Source organism: Mesitornis unicolor, unplaced genomic scaffold, assembly GCF_000695765.1.
Source record: "Mesitornis unicolor isolate BGI_N332 unplaced genomic scaffold, ASM69576v1 scaffold10037, whole genome shotgun sequence".
In the NCBI taxonomy this organism is placed as follows: domain Eukaryota; kingdom Metazoa; phylum Chordata; class Aves; order Mesitornithiformes; family Mesitornithidae; genus Mesitornis; species Mesitornis unicolor.
In genome coordinates this window covers 13,033-33,110 of record NW_010198373.1, presented here as the reverse complement: position 1 = coordinate 33,110, position 20,078 = coordinate 13,033, and the positions used below count along the sequence as shown (strand labels likewise).

The 20,078-nt window shown below is 37.4% G+C and overlaps 1 protein-coding gene across 1 annotated transcript in view; it reads right to left on the bottom strand.

Annotated features, from left to right (window-relative positions):
- Window positions 1-463: 463 nt before the first annotated feature.
- NAF1 (nuclear assembly factor 1 ribonucleoprotein) overlaps window positions 464-20,078 on the bottom strand; it is a 23,766-nt gene continuing 4,151 nt past the window's right edge. Inside the window, exons 3-8 of the mRNA XM_010189123.1 lie at window positions 18,581-18,674; window positions 13,678-13,760; window positions 12,480-12,640; window positions 9,636-9,687; window positions 3,494-3,599; window positions 464-888 (exon numbers count right to left, since the gene is read on the bottom strand). Coding sequence (XP_010187425.1) covers window positions 464-888; window positions 3,494-3,599; window positions 9,636-9,687; window positions 12,480-12,640; window positions 13,678-13,760; window positions 18,581-18,674 — 921 coding nt within the window. The remainder of the gene's footprint in view (window positions 889-3,493; window positions 3,600-9,635; window positions 9,688-12,479; window positions 12,641-13,677; window positions 13,761-18,580; window positions 18,675-20,078) is intronic.

Below are 20,078 nucleotides of genomic sequence, written 5' to 3'. Positions count from 1 at the left end.
CAGGAGTTTATACTTTATATAAACAGGTAAACTTAGTTTAAAATTTAGATGTCAGATTTTTAGTTTCCATGTAAGTAGATGCAAGTAGATGTCAAAGTTTGCACAAATAATAGTAATATACAACCACATACCATCTATGCATAGATGTTACATAAACGCTTACATTTATTCGAAAACAGATTTCCACCACTATATACTTGGTTACAAAAAGTTTTTATTTATTTTCCCAAACTAGTAAACATTGCAAAAATAAACCATTATTTAATATCCAGTTATTTTTATCATAACTTTCTTTTTTGAAACAGCACATATGAAAAAAAGCTTTCTATGGATGTTTTACAAAGGGTCAAACTCTGCATTTATTCTACAGTTGCAGGAAAATAAATTATCTCCAAAACAAGGGAATACAGCCTTGTCAGCCTGTTCTTCCTCACCTTAAACTGCAATGTACACTTATGGAAACTCAGTAAGGCCTGAACTGAGAAGGATGGCTGTCTGGAGGAGGTGGAGGAGGTGGCAGCAGAGGTAGAGGTGGTAAAAATGGGTATGATGAGTGATAAGTGTTTGGACCTGACCAGATCATATTCAGATTTGAAGGAGGAAGGTGGAATTGATGCACATCATTAACAGAACCAAAAACTGGAGGAGAAAAGGGATACTGTTGCATCATTGGAGTTTCTTCCCTATAAGGCTGTGGAAACACTGGAGGTTCCTGATGTATTGTGTTATCTGAAGAGTACAGCTGTGGTGGTCTTCCTTGTGGTCTCAAAAAACCTGGAGTGTCTGATGGAGTAGAAAACGAATTCCTGGAGAACCCTCTGCCACAGTATCCTCTTGAATAACTTGAAGCAGGCTGTTGCATTGACTGATGAAGTCCTTTATTCTCACCTTAGAAAAAACACAAAACAATCAACCAACCAAACAGAAAAGCACCCAAACAACACACACACACACACACAGAGCTTTAATATAATTTTGGAAAGATTAAGCTTAGTCTTCACAAATCATTCAAGCTGAAGTCAAATAAATTTGAAAAATAATCTTATCAATAAGTAACACTAGCAAATAACACATAAACAACAAAACAATACTGACAAGTTTCCTGTTCAGTAACTCACCTTGAGTTGAGTAATATAAAAAGGATGATCATGAGGGTTGCAAATTTAGTCATTAAAAAATAAACTTCACTTTCTTTTGCTCCAGGCATTTTAATTTGTATTAACAAATCACAGGAACACTCAAAATGTGATTATTTGGGAAACTTCGGTTTAAAACATGATTTAAAAACAACACATTTTAAAACTTAAGATCAATCAACACTGCATTATATTAAAGCAGCACAGACACAGGACATTTAAACTCAAATTAATAAAGTTAACTTATAGTATCAGTAAAAAGACAGCCTGTACCTAGTGCCAACTAGCTTTCAGCATTCATCTTTCAAATGTGCAGGTCACTGTAAACACGCATTTAAAGTTCATAACAAATGTACTGCACTTCATATGAATTCCATAAAAGTACTAATGGGCTAAGTGCTATAAAATGAAGAGCACTGAAATATTAAAAATGTTTCAAGGAGCTGATAAGATATTCAAAAGGCTGTAGAATTTAAACCAAGATATGATCTCTAAAGGATTTTAGGACTAGAAGCAAAAAGGTATTTAGGGACATAACATCACACAAAATCACTGAATTTTAAGAACCTATGTGAACCTAATCCTTGGCACTAGACTAGATAGAAACATTTTCACCTTCGAAAAGCTAAGTCTGGAAAGTAGCTGGATAACAAAATTCCTACTCATATTTTCATGAGGGATCAGGACTTAAGACTCTGGTGCATGTAGGCCTCTTGGAAGCACTGAAATTTAAGTACTTGAGTGAATACTTTTGTTCTTTCTTCTCCTATCAAAGACTATAACAATGAGACAATTTTAATATACTCAGAGTTTTATGAAGATGCAACCATGAAAACCTCTAGCTGGGATCGAGTTTGCACCTTAATTTGCCAGATATGCTTCTTGTATTCCATAGCCAAATTAAATTGCACACAACATTAATCTATACCATGTTATTTCCAGAAAAAACACAGCAAATCACAACCCATAATCCCCTGGCAGACTAAGACAGTTCCTCCTATTGTGTCCTCAGTTATGGAACATAGTACAGTAACAGTCTCAGTAAGTCCCAGGCAAAATCAGGTCTGCAATAAACTGTCAGAATAAGCATATGGTGGAAAACATGCCATATACTAAATAAGCAGAAACAAGGAGAGGAAATAACTATCAGCAATGAAGGGAAAGTATGACATGGTTCAGATCCATCCCTTAAGGGAGAACTGTCAAAACCATACAGCAAAAGCCAGTCCACAAAAGACTGAAACTTTATTTAAAGGGTACAAGGGAGGGATGTACTGTAAATAGAGTAAAATGGTTAACAGGATAATTACTGACTTCCCAGATCAAGAGAGAAGGGGTTCAGTGGGACGCAATGTCTATCACCTTTACAAAAAAAGAGCAACAAACTCTCAGGAGTCAGTCCAAGAAAACCAATGGGCGGAAGCACTGTGTTGCAGACAGTTGAAACAACCTGGGTAAGCAGCAGAAGATGAAAAGGGGTGGGGATGAGAGTCAGTAAGTAGTAAGTCAGTAGTCATAAAGGGAGTGTACAAAAACCATGCAACAGAAGCAGACCAGTGAGAACAGAGGAAGAGGGATGTGATTTAAATTATTCAACCTAAAAGCAAAAAGTTTCGTCAGTAGAGAGGCATGAGAGAAGACAGACATTAAAATCTGGTTACTGCAGAGTACAGCTGCAAGCACACACCTGGAACAGATCTGTCAACAGCAAGAGAAAGGAAGGTGAAGACGACTACGTATATTATGAAAAACTGTACATAGTTTATTAAACCACTATAAGTTTGTTTATCTAATGACTGTGCTAGGGAAACAGAGAGGTTTCTTACTGGGCTACACAGTTAACAGCTATTTTAAAGGAGGATTTATATACCATGGTTAAGGAAGAGCTTCCTTTTCAGATAAAGGAATAAATTCCCCATGCAAGACTTGTGTCTTCTCCCTCACTGTCAAAAAAATGGGTTTCCAAAAATTGCATGTTACCTTTACCTATGTTCTCCCTGTACTCAAAGGCTTAATCAGAACTTGGGCCCCAAAAACCCTTGCAATAAGAGGTCCAAACTCCAAAAGGTGGCATCTGTTCTACATCCTCACTGCCTGTCAGCTAACACTTAAGAGACTTTGAATATCCTCTGACAACTATCCTGCTTCTATAACACTTCCCTTACACAGTTTAATGAAAAAAACTTTCATTTTTCTTCTAAAAACATTAAGAATCATAGCAACAAATTCATGTATATAACTTTGAAAAGCACAGAAATACTGCTTAACTGTATGAAAGCTCAATCATTAAGATAGATATCATTGTGTATTTCAAACAAAGTTTAAAAGGATTCTCCCATCTCATAGGATTCACTTACTCGATACATTTGTTTCTGATTTGAGTTTCTTCCTTCCTTGATTTTGTGGCTTCTTTTTCTTCTGTTTTGCTTCTCTCTCTTTTTCATCATCACTGAAATCCAAGGCCTGATTAAAAAAAACATAAATAAAAGGAGAACAAAGCCATATAAAGACTGCAGAGAACTTCAGTTCTAGCAATAAATCATTATTTAGAAAACAATCCATCCTGCAGGCAGCTTAGAAGAATATTAAAGCTGCACTTTCCTATTCTGCATTCAAAGAGCCATCATGTGTTCAGCTGGGTTTTCAACACGATCAAGAACTGAAATTTCTCCTAAGACAATAATATAACACACAGTTATTCCTTCTAATCTTCCTAAAACCAGCAACATTCAAGTACTGAACACAGATTTTTTGCTTGCCCAGATGTTAGTAAGGAAAAAAAAGGGGGGGGGGAAATCACTGAGAGAGCTGGCTTGTTATTGCAGAGAAAAAGCTTTCAAAGGGCAAACTGCAGACTAGGCAAATTAAAAAAGTGATTTTTAAAATTAGTTAAAAATTAATTTTGCAACCAATACTTAATTCGGCACAGACAAAAATATCTCTAGTCTAAAATTGTTACTAAACTTGAATTTTCTGTAGCATATTTAATAACACTGTTCCTGTTAAACTTGAGTAGCAATGTTATTGCAAAGGAATTTACAGCTTTGGAGAACGCTGCCTTTTACAACAGATTCAATGACACTGCAACATTTTGTTCCTATTACACAAGGTTGTGCTACCTTTCAAGTCCTAGTTTACATTTAGAATGAGGAAAAGTTATTAGTGACAGGAAATAAATCTGTCAGCATAATTAGTTCCCTTCAAAACAGCTCGCTCATATGACTTAAAGGGTTTGTTCCCTTTCTCCCCTTCCCAATTTTGTATATACAGAGCATGGATCTCAAAAACATTGCACTAAAACAGTGATAAAAAAAGCTAAAAAGTCAATTCTGAACACTATTTCCTGTTCTACATAACTGGATTACATTCTTACTCAAAAAAGCCACAAGGAATATAACAAGACAATATATAGCATGAGGTAAAATCTTTCATTAACTCCTGCTTTTTCTAAGGACTTGAATATGCCATCCTCCAGTAGAGCAAAAGTGACAAACAACTGGTATCTTCTATTGTAGCTAATTTCCAGGTGACATTCCATAAAAGCCACCTCAAAGAGAAATCAGAATTATCTGCTCCTGCTGGCCTTACAGCATACAGATCACACTTTGTCATGCTCTGATCCCAAAGACAAGGCTGAGAGAGACCGTATTACTGAGTCTACAGTTAAACTGAGCTAATTAGGAGTCTGTCAGAAAAGGAACACTTACCGTATACCTTAAAGTAGCAACCATAAAAGGTCCAACACAGATTAATTTAACATTCATACAAAAACAAAGGTACACAATATCACAAAAAGAACTGACTACAGCAACCGCACTCAGTTCTGGGAGCTGGCAAGAAAAGTTACAGAATCAGCTGCCAGCTGAGGGCTCTAAAAGACTGGCTGTAAGAGACAATTTCAAGCATCAGTAGCATAAAATTTAATCTGCCCCCTTGTCAACAGCTATTACCATCACAGCAAAGGCTACTTTCTATCAGCTCATCAGCTATCAGTTTGGGTAACTTAGTGTAAACTGTAACTGCTAGAACTATCCAAAGATTATTCCAGTGAAGGACTACAAGATGTTAGGTGTGGTGTTTTCCTCAAAACAGAGCACACGGACATTCCACAGATTCAGAACACTAATGGAAACAAAGGTGTCATAAGAAGCAATCGAATTTGCCCAACCTTGCCATCACTGATTTAGTTCAAGCTTCCTTCCTTCTTATAATGAAGTACAGTAAATCTAAAGTTCCTCTGTAATTTCAGATTCTAACCTGAATGTATCAGTACCATAATTAAAACTTTAAAAAAAATTAAAAATACAACACAAAAAACCCCAAATCAGAACAAAAAACCCACACTTTTGAAAAAGCAATGAATCTATATCTGCAGATTAGCAGAATTAATTCTGCATTAAGCCGAATTTTACAGTTACTTAGGTTTCAACAAATTCAAATTACACATTTACAAGCTTACCTTCTGAACAGCTTTAAAAATATGATTAAGAAACAAAAAAAGAACTCACTATTAGCCAATAAGCACATTTTGTATCATCACCACTAGAAAATTCTTTGACAAAAGAAACTTGGCTAGTCTTAGCCTCTCCAGTATATGCAGTCTTTCAAAGCTCTGTGGATCACATACCTATTAAGTCCAATTCTATGCAACACTTCTAATTCTCAAATGGTAATTCTCTGTGAGATGATGTCTCCCCAAGAGAGGAGGGCAGTTTACAGTCAAAACTGACAAGTATTCTTTGAGAGAAGTTAACACTGCTCAGCTTAGTTCCATTTGTGGGAACAAAAAAGCTATTTCAAAATGCACCACACTCACCATTGTAGAAAAAGTAACATTCTGAATTGACAGACTGATATATCATTACAGTACCCATCTTCAAGCATAGAAAAGCCTCCATCATATCTCTCCTTCAAGCCAGAACAAATGGCAGGAGATAAGGACTGTGAATGCAAAAGTTGATACTGCTGGTCAAATCCAACAGGATAAGCAGTTTCATGGTGCACTATGTGAAGAACTGGCTAGAAGGCAGAGCTCAAAGGGTTGTATTCCTCTGGGTTCAATTTCAGGGCCAGTTCAGTTCAACATATTTATCAATGATCTGGATGCAGGAGTCGAATGCACCATTAGCAAGTTTGCTGATGATACTGAACTGGGAGGTGCTGTTAACTTGAGGGACAAGAGATCTTGTAGAGAGATCTAGATAGATTGGAGCATTGGGCAAAGATAAATGGGATGAAATGTAACAAGTCTAAATGCAGGATTCTGCATCTAGGATGGAGTAACACCAGTCACAAATATAAATTTTAAGTTGCTGGCAAACAGCCCTGCAGAAAGGGATCTGGGGGTGCTGGGCTCAATATGAATCAGAAGGCTGCCCTCGCAGCAAAGAGGGCAACCCGCATCCTGAGGTGCATCAAACACAGCATAGCTGGCTGGTCAATGGAGGTGATGATCCTGCTGTATTCAATGGTGGTGCACCCTTACCTGGAGTACTGTGTGCAGCTCTGGGCCCCACAGTTTAAGAAGGATGTGAAGATCCTTGAATGCATTCAGAGGAGGGCAACAAAACTGGTGAAAGGTAGAACTGGAAGGCACGTCCTATGAGGAGCAGCAGAGGACTTTGGTCTTGTCTATTGGCTTGGCCAAAAAGTTACTGCACTTTTTTCTGGGTAAATAAAAGGCAATTTTTTTGTGGGTAACAAAAACTATATTAAAGCATATAGTGTTCATTTTGTTCAATTACGTTTTGCCATCTTTCAGGCAACTTCATGATTGTGCACTCAAATAAGTACTTATCTTTTTTGGCAAAAAACAGTTTCAAGAACAAATCGATATCCTCAACAGCAGTGACAGTTCTACCATTCAAGGCGTTTCATAAAGAACAGTAGTCTGATGGTGCCAGGTCTGGCAAATACGGTGGGTGTGGTAACACATCCCATAAAAGCTGCAAAATGACCGAACTTGAATGTGTTTTTTCCATGATAATGCTAGACACAACACCTTTGCAATTCACCAATTCTGGATGTCTCTGTTTGACAGCATCATTTAATTTATCATTTAATTAATTTAATTAATCATTTAATCAATGGGGGGAAGTGTTGATCTGCTAGAAGGCAGAGAAGCCCTCCAAAGAGATTTGGACAGGATGAACCGATGGGCTGAGACCAATGGGATGAGGTTGAATATGGCCAAATGTCGGGTCCTGCACTTGGGAAACAACAACCCGGTGCAGCGCTACAGGCTTGGAGAGGAGTGGCTGGAAAGCTGCCTGGAGGAGAAGGACCTGGGGGTGTTGGTTGACAGTCGGCTTAACATGAGCCAGCACTGTGCCCACGTGGCCAGAAAAGCCAAAGGCATCTTGGCCTGTATTAAAAACAGTGCGACCAGCAGGTCCAGGGAGGTGATTATCCCTCTGTACTCGGCACTGGTGAGGCCACACCTCGAGTACTGTGTTCAGTTCTGGGCCCCTCACTATAAGAAGGATGTTGAGCTTCTGGAGCGTGTTCAGAGAAGAGCCACAAGGATGGTGAGGGGTCTGGAGAACAAGCCTTATGAGGAGTGGCTGAGGGAACTGGGGTTGTTTAGCCTGGAGAAGAGAAGGCTGAGGGGAGACCTCATCACCACCTACAACTACTATTTTGGTATGTTAAGATTATCGTCAATCTCTCACGTCATTAAACACCAATTGGAGTCAATCAATGCCTTTATTTTGTTGTTAACAACTTCAATTGGCCTTCCTGAGTGTGACAGATCTTTAAGACAAAAATATCCAGACTGAAATTTACCAAACCAATTCTGACACTGCCGTTGGTTTAAGGCATCTTCACCATACACAGCACACAAATTTCTATGAGCTCGCACAGTGTTTTTTCCTTTTCAGAAGTCATACAGCAAAATATGACGAAAATGTTCCTTTTGATTTTCCATTTTGAACTGAACACCAAATAAATATTAATGAAATCATGCACTTTCTTTTTTTAAAAGAAGCTTGACCTGTCAAGTCACATAATGAACGTGCAGCTTAAAACGAAGTTAGTTACACTTTAAGACATGTATGTCCATCTATTAAAAAAAAAACAACACCAAAAAGCTAAACAAAACCACAAAACAAGCCACAGTTACTTTTTGGCCAACCCAACAGTTTGAAGAAAAGGAGGCTGAGGGGGGACCTCACTGCTCTCTACAGCTTCCAGAGAAGTAGAAAGGCATGTGCTGATCTCTTCTCCCCAGTATCCAGTTACAAGATGCATGGGAATGGAGGTTTAGACTGGACATCAGGAAGCATTTCTTTACTGAGAGGGTGATCAAACATTTGGAACAGCCTTTCTAGAAGGGTAGTCAAATGCCCAAGCCTGTCAGTGTTTAAGAGGCATGTGGGCAATGTGCTTAACACATGCTTTAGCATTTGGTCAAGCAGTTGGACTAGATGATTGATGTAGGTTCCTTCCAACTGAAATACTCTATTCTAAAACTTTTTTAGAACACTAAAAAAAATAAAACCACAAAAAACCACCTTTCCTACTTAATTATAGAGTAAGAAGTACATACTACGTAACATAGAACTATGCTAGCAATGGAAGCTTTTGGAAGATTCAAAACAAGCAGATAGATCTCTTTAGGATACTACGGTAGACACAAGGCTTCTAGGAATTGCAGTTATTTTGGGTAAGATATGCTTAAAGTAGAAATTGCAAGGAAAAGTGACTCAAGTGTTGAACTAGAAAACAAATCTCATTAAAACACCTCAATAAAACTACAGCCTTGCGATTCTTAATGCAGATAATAGTTATAAAAAGTATACTCAGAGTGGAGTTAAGGAGCACTGGACAGGAAAACTGGATGTTAAAAAAAAAATCTTTACAGATCCTACAAATGATGCCAGTGGTTGTGAGGAGCTCTCACGTGATCCTATAGGCCTGCTCTTGAATGAAGGAAGCTCACCTCTCATGAAACTAGTGTTTTCTAACAGGAAACAGTAGGGACACCTTACTAAGAAGCCATACAAATAATGCAATGAAGGAGATGTCAAGTTAAGCTAACAGAAGCAGATAGCTTAAATATCTAAGTAGTACAGTTTGCAGAATACTAGCAGGCCTTTAAAGGCAAACAATTGTCTGCGGCAAGACAAAATACAAAGCTGCAGTGAAAAAACAGCAAGGACATAAATTCGCTAGCAGAAGCAAAACTGCCAGGCAAGGTAAAAGAACTGCTACTCAAAGCTGAATATTCAGGTTGTAAAACATGTTCTTGAAGGACTAGAGGATCTGAAGATAAAGATACACATTTTCCCAATTTCAAAAAGCAAGTAGAAAGATACAGCTAGTACTCTCTACACTGTGACGCGTCTCCAAGAAGAGCATGACCTTCTCAGTGAAGAGGTACATCCAACTCTTGTATGGGTAAACAAATTGGCTTGCTAATTAGTTACTCTGCAGAGAAATTTTTCTACATTTTCTTGTGTAATCAAAAATGTTAAACAAAAAAAAGGTTATAGTTACTTCAGGTGGTGGTTCTTGGTCATTCTTCCAAGATGCATCTGAACCTTTTTCCCTAAAGGAAAAAAACAAAAAACCCCACAAATTAGACACTCAAGATGAAGGAAGATGGTGTAAGGAGGCTATGAAACACCTCTTGTTTGAGTCACATAGTAGCAACATATTCCAAGTTAGAAATAATTTGCAAGAACTATACTGCAGCAAATAGGGTAACATTTTCTTCAAGGTGTAAGGTCTCCTACATCAGGAGGGGCCTGTTTTAAAAGAGGCATTTGTTTTTTAATGTTGTTTTTAAGTGCATAGTAATGTATGCAACAACTTAGGACTTCACTATATATGTCACATGAAAAATCTTCCTACTTTGAATGAAGACATTTCACACAGTTAGTATTAAGCTTTGATCAATATTCTCTTAACATATCCTTTTGAACCTAAATCACTTTGAACCTGAATTGAGGTAGTTCACTGCAACTTTCTTATGCTAACTGCTAACTTCACAAGCTTTCTTATTCTTTCGGTTTCAGAACACATAACTGCAGTTAAGAAGGACAATGAGCTAGTCCAGCACAACACAGGCTTTAAGCATAACTATAGCAAAGTAAATTCGGAACCAAAAAAAACTCCAAGCTTGGCTTACAATTCTACTAATACAGTATTAACTAGATTATTACGTTTCATCTTCTATTTTGTTGTAAATATAAAATTAAAAAGCCAGGTAAAAGACATTTAAGGAAGCAAAAATCCAAAAGGCAAAAAAATGAATTTGAAGTGGTATCATTTATTTCACTCACCACTTTAATAATTTCACTAAAAATCAAGTAATTTCTTTGATTAGCAACAAATTTGTGGAACAGATTTAAATTATGCTGTTAAAAGTCTGTGGAATGTTTTTCCGCACTTCCCGCAAATTTAGTATGTTTTGGTCTGAAATGTCAGGACATAATCCTTACCGATGCAGACGAGCTATATAAAATAACGCAATACTGAAAATTCTTACTTGCAAAATGGAACCATGTAGTTAAGAACATCAATGTGCTCAATGTGAAATGTCTTCAATCAGTGCTCTAATAACAAAGGGGTTTTTTACGTATTCATCAAGTCAGCAACAATCAAGCAGTAATAGCTGTATCAAAGCACATAACCCATCAGCCTGGGCTTAGAAACCCATAGTCAAAGACTGCCCATGAGAACACTGGCAAGTCTCCTAGAGGTACTTTGTGCCTCAACCCCTAATGATAAAACTGAAGCTCAATCTCTACACATCACTAGAAAACCATAAAGACACATCAAATCATACTACCAAGCAAGCCATTTTAAAGTTCAACTAGAAGAAAACATTACAGGAAGGAGAGGAAGATAAGGGCTCCATGTGAGTAATTTCTCAGCTGCAGAAAACTATCTACCTATGCAGTGATGAAAAGTAGTTTTTAAAAAAAAAGTTGTGAACCAACTTCTTTGTTTCTCCCTCTCATATTGCTATTATGGGGCAATACATGCCTGTCAGAAATACCAGAGGATGTAAGAAACTCCCCATTAGGCAATATGTGCCTAATACTACTTAGTGCAAAATTTAAACCTTGTAAGTTCTTTAGGCAGCTTATCTCACTCTCCCAAGGCAGCTTTCCCCATTTCAGCGAAACACAAAACACTTTTCATGCTGAGATATGTCATAGTTTTCTGCAAATAATCTTCTGCATAATCTTTGATTTCTGAACTTGGATACTGCAAGATATGGAAGTCTAACAAAAGGTTACTCAGAGGAACCATGAAAATACATAAGCTCCTTTAGAATTACTTTGTCTTTCAGGCAATACAACATAAATCTATTTTTAGCAACAAATTATTTGGCATTCAAGAAGTTTTACACACTTTCATTTATTCTGCTATAAAGTATAAGGCTTATTCATAGCACTGGAACTTTGTACAATGCAAGCAGATTGTATGTCAGATTTCAGAAAAAGCCTCAAACTTAGAGGTTTCTTCAGATCTTCATCCTCTTCAAAGTACCATCACAGTTTAAAGTACTTTAAGCATATAATACTCCACAAACTGGCCTGCACATAGTAAAACTAACAAATAGCAGAAAATAAAAATAAATGGTCATCACATATGCAATCTGCTAAGGTTCAAAATCTTTTCTGTGTTTCTTTACATAAGCATTGCAGAAAAGATCTGAAATCTAAATTCTTTATCCTTTTTCAATGACACCTTATCTATGAAAAAGCAGCTTCAACAAATAGCGCCATTTGCCTCACAGAATCTTACGAAACTTTATTGACAAAACTCAAATAAAATATTGTTTCAGTGAAATGTAAATAAAGTTACATTGTTCAGAAATTAAAGTCATATTACAAAAGTGTTCACACTGCTCATTTTAATGCAGGGCAACAATGTCTGATGCACTGTTCAGCTGAGGTGGTAAGTCATGAAAGTGTGAAACACCTTATCCGGTGTTCAATTTGGTACCATATATGATAGTAAAGTACTACCAGAAGACAAATCCTTCCCAAAACTACTTGCAAAGCATGTAACAAACTAAAACATGAGACTCATGTCTCTGACACTAAGTACAGCCCACAGTTATTGATGTGGCAAGCAGATGACCATCCTGGTCACAGGCTGCAGGGAGTGCCAGAGCTTGTCACTGGTAATGGGTGGCAGCTGAGAACTGTTGTGTGCATTGTGAACAGATCGGCAATCTGCCCAGCCTGGTGGCAGAGCTGCGAGAGGTTACTAAAGAAACCTGTTAGTCCTACAGTTCTCACTCAAGGCTAAACTTTAATCCAGTATTTTTAGCTATATTAAAAAAATACATTATAAACAGATTAGAAAAGATATCAGACTCACTGTTTTAGTTTCTCTGTGAATATATACTGGGTGAAGTCCTCCACGGATGGAATAAAATACATGCTATCTTGCACATTAATACCTTTGGCTTTGATATGCTCAGAGCTGTTAAATCTTAACACATAAAAGGGATGTAAAACAGGACCAAATATCTCAAATATCTGAAACACAATCAAAAGTAAAATGTTTAAATAAACCATCAAGAGTAGATAGCCAATTTCATTGTAGACAACTGTGAAGCTCTAAGATGCTTAGTATTTAAGAAGTTTGGTATATTTTAAAAATTCAGCATCAAATAAAGTTACTTCCACGCTTTAGTTTTTGTTACTGCATTTTGCCTGCCAGTATAGTTCCCCAGCAACTGTTTAGGTCATAACATGGAAAAATAATTTCTCGGACGTGTTGATGTTGCCTTCACCCACCCAACTGCACTGCTTTCACTGTCTGCTTCCTCTGCTTGAGTAATGTTTCCTTTTGTCAACTCTATTCTTCTTCCATTATGCTTTCAAATCTCATACACCTAGAACAATCTCCTGATCATTTATTCCTCAAAGTTCATCTTTACAAGACACCTTCATGTAAATTCCCCTGTCCTCCAATTCCATGGAGAGCAGAGAATTCTGAGATGTTGTACAGAACATCTATTTCAGGCTGAGTTTTTTTGTTTCACTCACATAAAGCATTCAAAGATATTATAATAGCAACCATTCTAGATGATGGCTTCCCTTCCCCAGAAAACATGCATAAATTCCATGCAACATCCCTCTCAGCAAACATTCTTCATTATATTTGCATAAGCACAAACTGGCCTTAAGCTGTAAGAGTGTAGATATGTATGCATTCCCCAGTTTTCCTGAAACTTGACTCTTAATTTCTCCTGGCAATAGAAGAGCACAGCCTGTTATTCAACACATCATAGATCTGAAATCAACCTCTGTCTCTCCACAAGCACTCTTATAAAATAGTGGGAACTTATCATACATCGTAATTCTGTAAGGGTGCAATGGATTCCAGGATAGAAATTACTGAGATTAAAAAAAGTAGATCACAAAAGCAAGAGCGAAAAGCATAAAGGAAAACTACTTATTAAGGAAACATTATCTTTCATTTAGTGAACTTCAACACTACTTGTTGGAATATAAAAGAATACTTTGAACTTTATATTAGAATAACAGGTCCTTATACTTTACACACCCACCTTCCCTACTGCTTGCCGATCTTCTTTAAAAATTATGCTTTCCTCATTTACTGGAGGTAGGCCTCTCAGTGATTCAATAATTACTAAAATGGAAAAAAAAATAAAGTTCTAATTGATGTTTCAACAATAGCATGTAGTTAATTGCAGAGAAACTTAAAAAAATCCACACTATTATTTGTCTACTAATGTTCACTAAGCTTCATCTGAAAATTCTTGCACACACACAAAATTACTTACAATCATACAACCCTTCTCCAATGATATACACATGGTAATATTTACATTTGTTTACAGAATTACTGTTCTCTGGGGTGAAGAAAAGAGACCAAATGATGGGTACAAAAGAGAAGTCTCAGATATGCATGTGCGAGATACCTATTGTATTTACCCAGGATGCTTCTTAATTAAGTGCATAGCAGCAATAACCTGATTTTTGAGTACAGATGCACATGTATATTCTGCCTTCTTAGTATCCCAACTAAAATTCACCTTGGAAAAAAGAATGAAGATGGTTATTCATTATAGATTCCCCTAGGAAGCTGTAAGAATCGGACCAGAACACAAAAGATGTCTGGCAGCCCAGTCACAGTAGTAACTGGTGGTGTCATTTATGTATGCAAATATACAATTCAAAATACATTTCTGCAATTTAGTATCATATAATAGCCTCCTAATACCTTTGGGCTTAATCCATGATTAACAATGGTACGAGTGATCAGAGCCAGCAAGTCATTTTAGTAGCTCAAAATATGAAATCTCAACACTTACAAATAGACACAAAAAGATGTTTTTCCAACATTAATTTGTAATAAATAATATAATAATAATAACAACAACAACAACAATAATAATAACAGCAATAATAACAACAATAATAATATATAGGCTACTTCATTTTTAGGTTTTCCAGATTTGGAGATAATAATGAGCTTATTCTTTACTGGAATCTTCAGAGTAGTTCTCTCTCCATTGGCAGCAGTTAACATTTGTTGCTTTCGTCTACAGAAACACTGGGTCTTCCTTTACATTCAGAAGGAGTCATGCTTAAAGCTATCAACATAGAGGCCTGGCAGCTTTACACTGAAAAATTCTGAAGGTAATATTTTCTAATTCTAAAACAACAGCACGCTCAATTAAGCATTTTCAATGTCTCTCCATCAGCAAATAAAGTCACTCAAGCACTTAGTGTCACTCAGACTCCAACAAAAATTAACACGATTATCACTGCTGAACTTACATGACAGGACTTAAAGCAATAAACATCTCATCAAGCTTTGCTACTTAAGCTTTGCTACTATTTCAACCTGCAAATACCTTGTGACATGCCAAGCAAGCCTTTGACAATGCTACAGGCTTAAGAGTTCACTGAATTTCAAGAGAATTAAGAAATCTGTTGATTTCATGTCTACCTATAAGACGAAATATGTAGCAAGAGAACCATATCTGTTGCTTAATCCCTGTGAGAAAAATAAAAAAAAACACAAAAAAAACCAAAAAAACCCACAACAAAATCTACACACCAAAAACTCTCAGAGAATGCTCTCAGATTGATTTATTACACATAGCCCACAGTCTTCTAGTAGGCTAAGGAATAAGTAGTCGCATGAAACCCAGGAGAAACATGGGTTTCACCTACAGCATTATTGACTTACAGCTTCCCCTACCCCAAACCACCCAAACTCCTCAACTTCTGCTCTTCCAGGGCTTGAAGTGCAGTCTCATGACAGGTTTCTCACATACCCCAAAGCTGTTTACTTTCTAGGCTATGACCCAGACGGTGAATTTTTCTCTTCTAAGTAGCTTGAAGAAAAACATGGCAAAGTTCTCTTAAATTCTGACACACTGAGCAGAAGTTCACAGAAAGTATGACATCATACTTTTAGCTAGTGTGAAACAAGCATGAACCTATACTGCTCTAGCATTAAATACACCTCATAGTATGAAATACCCAACTTACAGCTGCACACACTGTAGACTGACAGAAAGCTGAGGTACTCAAAGATTTTTTCACCTCAGTCTTCACTGACAAGGGCTCTAGCCACACTGCTCAAGTCACAGAAGGCAAACACAGGGACTGGGAGAAAGAAGATCTACCCAATATAGGAGAAGAGCAGGTTCGAGACCATCTAAAGAACCTGAAGGTGCACAAGTCCATGGGACTCGACAACATCCATCCGCAGGCCCTGAGAGAACTGGATGAAGTTGTCAAACCACCTTCCATCATATTTGAAATGTCACAGCAGTCTGGTGAAATTCCTACTCATCAGAAAAGTGAAAATATAACCCCCATTTTTAAAACAGAAAAAAAAAAAGAAGACTTAGGGAACTACAAGCCAGTCAGTCTCACACCTGCGCGTGGCAAGATCGAGTAGATCCTCCTGAAGGCTCTCCTAAGGCACATCAAAAATGAGGAGACAATTGGTGGCAACCAACATGGCTTCAAAAAGGACAAATCATTCCTGACAGATTTGGTGGCCTTTTACAATGGGACTGGAGCATCAGTGGGTAAGGGAAGAGCAACTGACGTGATCTACATGGACTTGTGCAAAGCGTTCGACACTGCCCTGCACAACATCCTGGTCTCTCAATTGAGGAGACAAAGATTCAATGGACGGACCACATGGTGGGTAAGGAATTGGCTACATGGTCCCACTCAAAGTGTTGTGGTCAATGTCTCAATGTCCAAATGGAGACCAGTGATGAGTGATATTCCTCAGGGATTGGTATTGAGACCGGTGCTGTTTAACATCTTTGTCGGCAACATGGACGGTGGGATTGAGTGCACTCTCAGCAAGTCTGCAGATGACACCAAACTATGCTGTGTGGTCAATACACTGGAAGGAACGGATGCCATCCAGAGGGACCTAGGCAAGCTGGAGAGGTAGGCCTATGCAAACCTCAAGAAGCTGAACAAGCCCAAGTGCAAGGTCCCGCTCCTGGGAATAGGCAGTCCCAAGCACAAATACAGGCTGGGCAGAGAATGGATTGAAAGTAGTCCTGAGGAGAAGGAACAGGTGGTGTTGGATGACGAAAAACTCAACATGAGCTGGTAATTTGGGCCTGCAGCCCAGAAGGCTAACCATATCCTGGGTTGCATCAAAAGAAGTGTGGCCATCAGGTCAAGGGAGGTGATTCTGCTCCTCTACTCTGCTCTCCTTAGGCCCCACCTTAAGTACTGTACCCAGATGTGGCATCTCCAGCAAAAAAAGGACATGGAACTGTTGAAGTGAGTCTAGAGGAGGGCCACAAAAATGATCAGAGGGACAGAGCACCTCTCCTTCGAAGACAGGCTGAGAGAGTTGGGGTTGTTCAGCCTTGAGAAGATAAGGCTTCAAGAGATCCTACAGTGGCCTTACAGTACCTGAAGAGGGTCTACAAGAAAGCTGAGGGGACTTTTTACAAAGGCAGGTAGCAATAGGACAAGGGAATGGCTTTAAACTGGAAGAGGGTACATTTAGATTAGACATTAGGAAGAAATTCTTCACTATGAGGGTGGTGAGACACTGGTGCTCAGGTAAGTTGCAGATGCTCCCTCCCTGGGAGTGTTCAAGGTCAGGCTGGATGGGGCCCTGAGCAACCTGATCTAGTGGGAGGTGTCTCTGCCCATGGTAGGGGGTGTTGGAACTAGATTGATCTTTAAGGTCCCTTCCAACCCGAACCATTCTATGACTCTATGACTCTATAGCAAACTATGATTCAACCATTTCTCTTTTAACTTATTTTCAAACTATCATTTTAGCTGAACAAAGCCTTCTTGAAGTCCCCATTATTATCAATAAGCAACAAAGGGCAAAGCAGAACAAAAGCACAATGACCAGATTACTACCTTTCACACTTCCCGCATATGAATGAGATCATATCTAACTCCAAACCAACACCAACAACAACACTGTAAAAGAATTACCTATATTACCTGGAGTCTTTTACAATAAAAGAAAATGTAACAAGAAATGCTATTTGCTTTAATTCTTTTGCACCTCAACATAAATACTTCAACTTCACAGTTGAATTTAGTTTCTAACTTTCATAAGCAAATTGCTTCAAAAGAATTCAGACAGAATGGAACACTTGAAATAAACTCAAATACAAACATACCAGAGATGTCTTATTACTATCAGTTTCAGAAAACTTTCATTTCATACATCAAAACTGAGGTCCTAGCTAGATCTGAAACAATCGCTAAATGCCTATCATCTGCAGTTTAGCTTACATCCATGTATGTCTCAATCATATTAAGCTTACCCTCCAGCACCTATAAATCATGTTAGTCATGCTGTCCTATGACTGCTGACTCTGAAGACTTGCATTTATTTGGTCAAGGTGTCAGAAATTGGACAAAAACAAAGCAAAACAAAACAAACAAAACAAAAAACAAACACCAAACCAAACAAAAAACCAAGTCTTCTTCCCATCTTGGTATTTTAACAAACAAGCATTTGGGACTGCTGTGTACTGCATCTATGTTTTCCATTATAAATCTACAGTATCTTCAGAGATAATTCAAATATAGCATGTACAAATGGAAGATTTTCTTAAAATACTGCAAATGTTCATTCTTACTGTTGCCAGAATTAACATAAAGATCATAATACAGAATTAGTATAAAGATCATCATAATAATTTAATAATAAAGGCTTTTTTATTAAAAATGTAGAACATTAAAGTCACACAGGAACACATGCAAAATAACCATCATATCCTGATCTTTAGAAGATGTAAGCCAACTAAAAGTGAATTCAATGAACATGTAATTTAGTAGTCTAAGTTCTCATTCAGTATCCTGCTACCCCTGAAATAGAATTCTGCAATGCTGACACTTTGAGGAAACATTAAAGTACACAATTAATGCAGAGATATACAGAAATTATTTTCATTAAAAACAAAGCAAACTTATCTTGCCTACCTAGCTGCTCAATGATGCTGGAAACTGTCCCAAAGAGCTTCAGTTCAACATCATCAGGCAGAATTATTGTTAAGTCTTCAACAGGAGGCAGCTCCTGAAAATACCAAGTCAACGTTCAGAATGTAATTTCATCACACTAAGACATTCATCACTTTGTTGATGCATAAATTTTACAACCAGAAAAACCTCCTAGCATTTTGATGCTTTAATAAAAAAGTCTAGTTTGATTTTTCTCCTTCAGAACAACTTTACATAAATTCATCTTGGAAAAATGTCATCTTTGAAGACACCTTTTCTACTGAGAGCTTACTCTACATATTTACATTGCAACTAGAGTAGAAGTCAATTTTATTCAACTGGAGAAAACCAACAACTTACAGACATTTTGGTTTTGGTTTTTTTTTAACTTTCAAGTTGGTAAATTACATTCAATGTACAAAACAATAGTTAATCAGTTAAAAAAAGCACATTAAATGCATGAAGAAAAATGAACACAAGAGATAAAACAGTATGAAATATGCAAGGTATGTATCATCTGGTTTGACAAAACAGTGTCTATATCCATTTAAGCAATGACTCAGATCGTTACAGAAGATGTAAAGATCACAACCTATACAATTATTTTTAGCTAAAAGTTCTATTTGGTACAGAAGGATAATAATAGAAAACACTACAGAAACACTATAGAAAAAAATTCAGATAGACAAATGAATACTGCACAAACAATATACAATGAAGCTGTACAACAATCTACAATGGATTAACTGCGTAAGTAGACAAGGGAAGAGCTATGGATGTCAACTATCTGGATTTCTGCAAGGTCTTTGACACAGACCGCCCCAAAATCCTTCTCTCTAAGTTGGACAGGTATGGATTTGATGGGTGGACTGTTCAGTGGATAAGGAATTGGCTGGACGGTCACATCCAGAGATTAGTGGTCAACAACTTGATGCCTAGATGGAAGACAAGTGGTGTCCCTCAAGGGTCCATACTGGGACCAGTGCTGTTTAGTACCTTCATTAATGCTATTGATGCTATTCACTGATCAAAGACAAGAGGGAAGAAAGCTAAGATTTTGATCACAAATCTCAAATTGGTAAACTGTCCTATCTGTCACACTATACATATCTGCCAATCCTGCACTTCAAAGCAGAAGGTTTCTAAAATAGTTCCACTAATACTCCTTAATACATGCAGGTTTTTTCCCCATAGCACATATTCCAGTTAAATACCGTCTTTAATCTTTTATCTTATCTCTGGCCCATGCTTTAGCAAGTTAACTATTACTGGGAGCTTTTGAGTAAAAGACTAATCATCATGCTTCATTTTTAACAGACATTTTCGTTTTCAAACTGTATTCCCTCAAATTCACATAAGAATCTACAACATTTTTACATAGACTATTATTGTAGAATGTCTTAATACAAGATACAGTAAATAATGCAGTTGCTCGAATTTCAGTTCTTGTTAACTGCCACTGGCAAAAAGCTATAGCTTT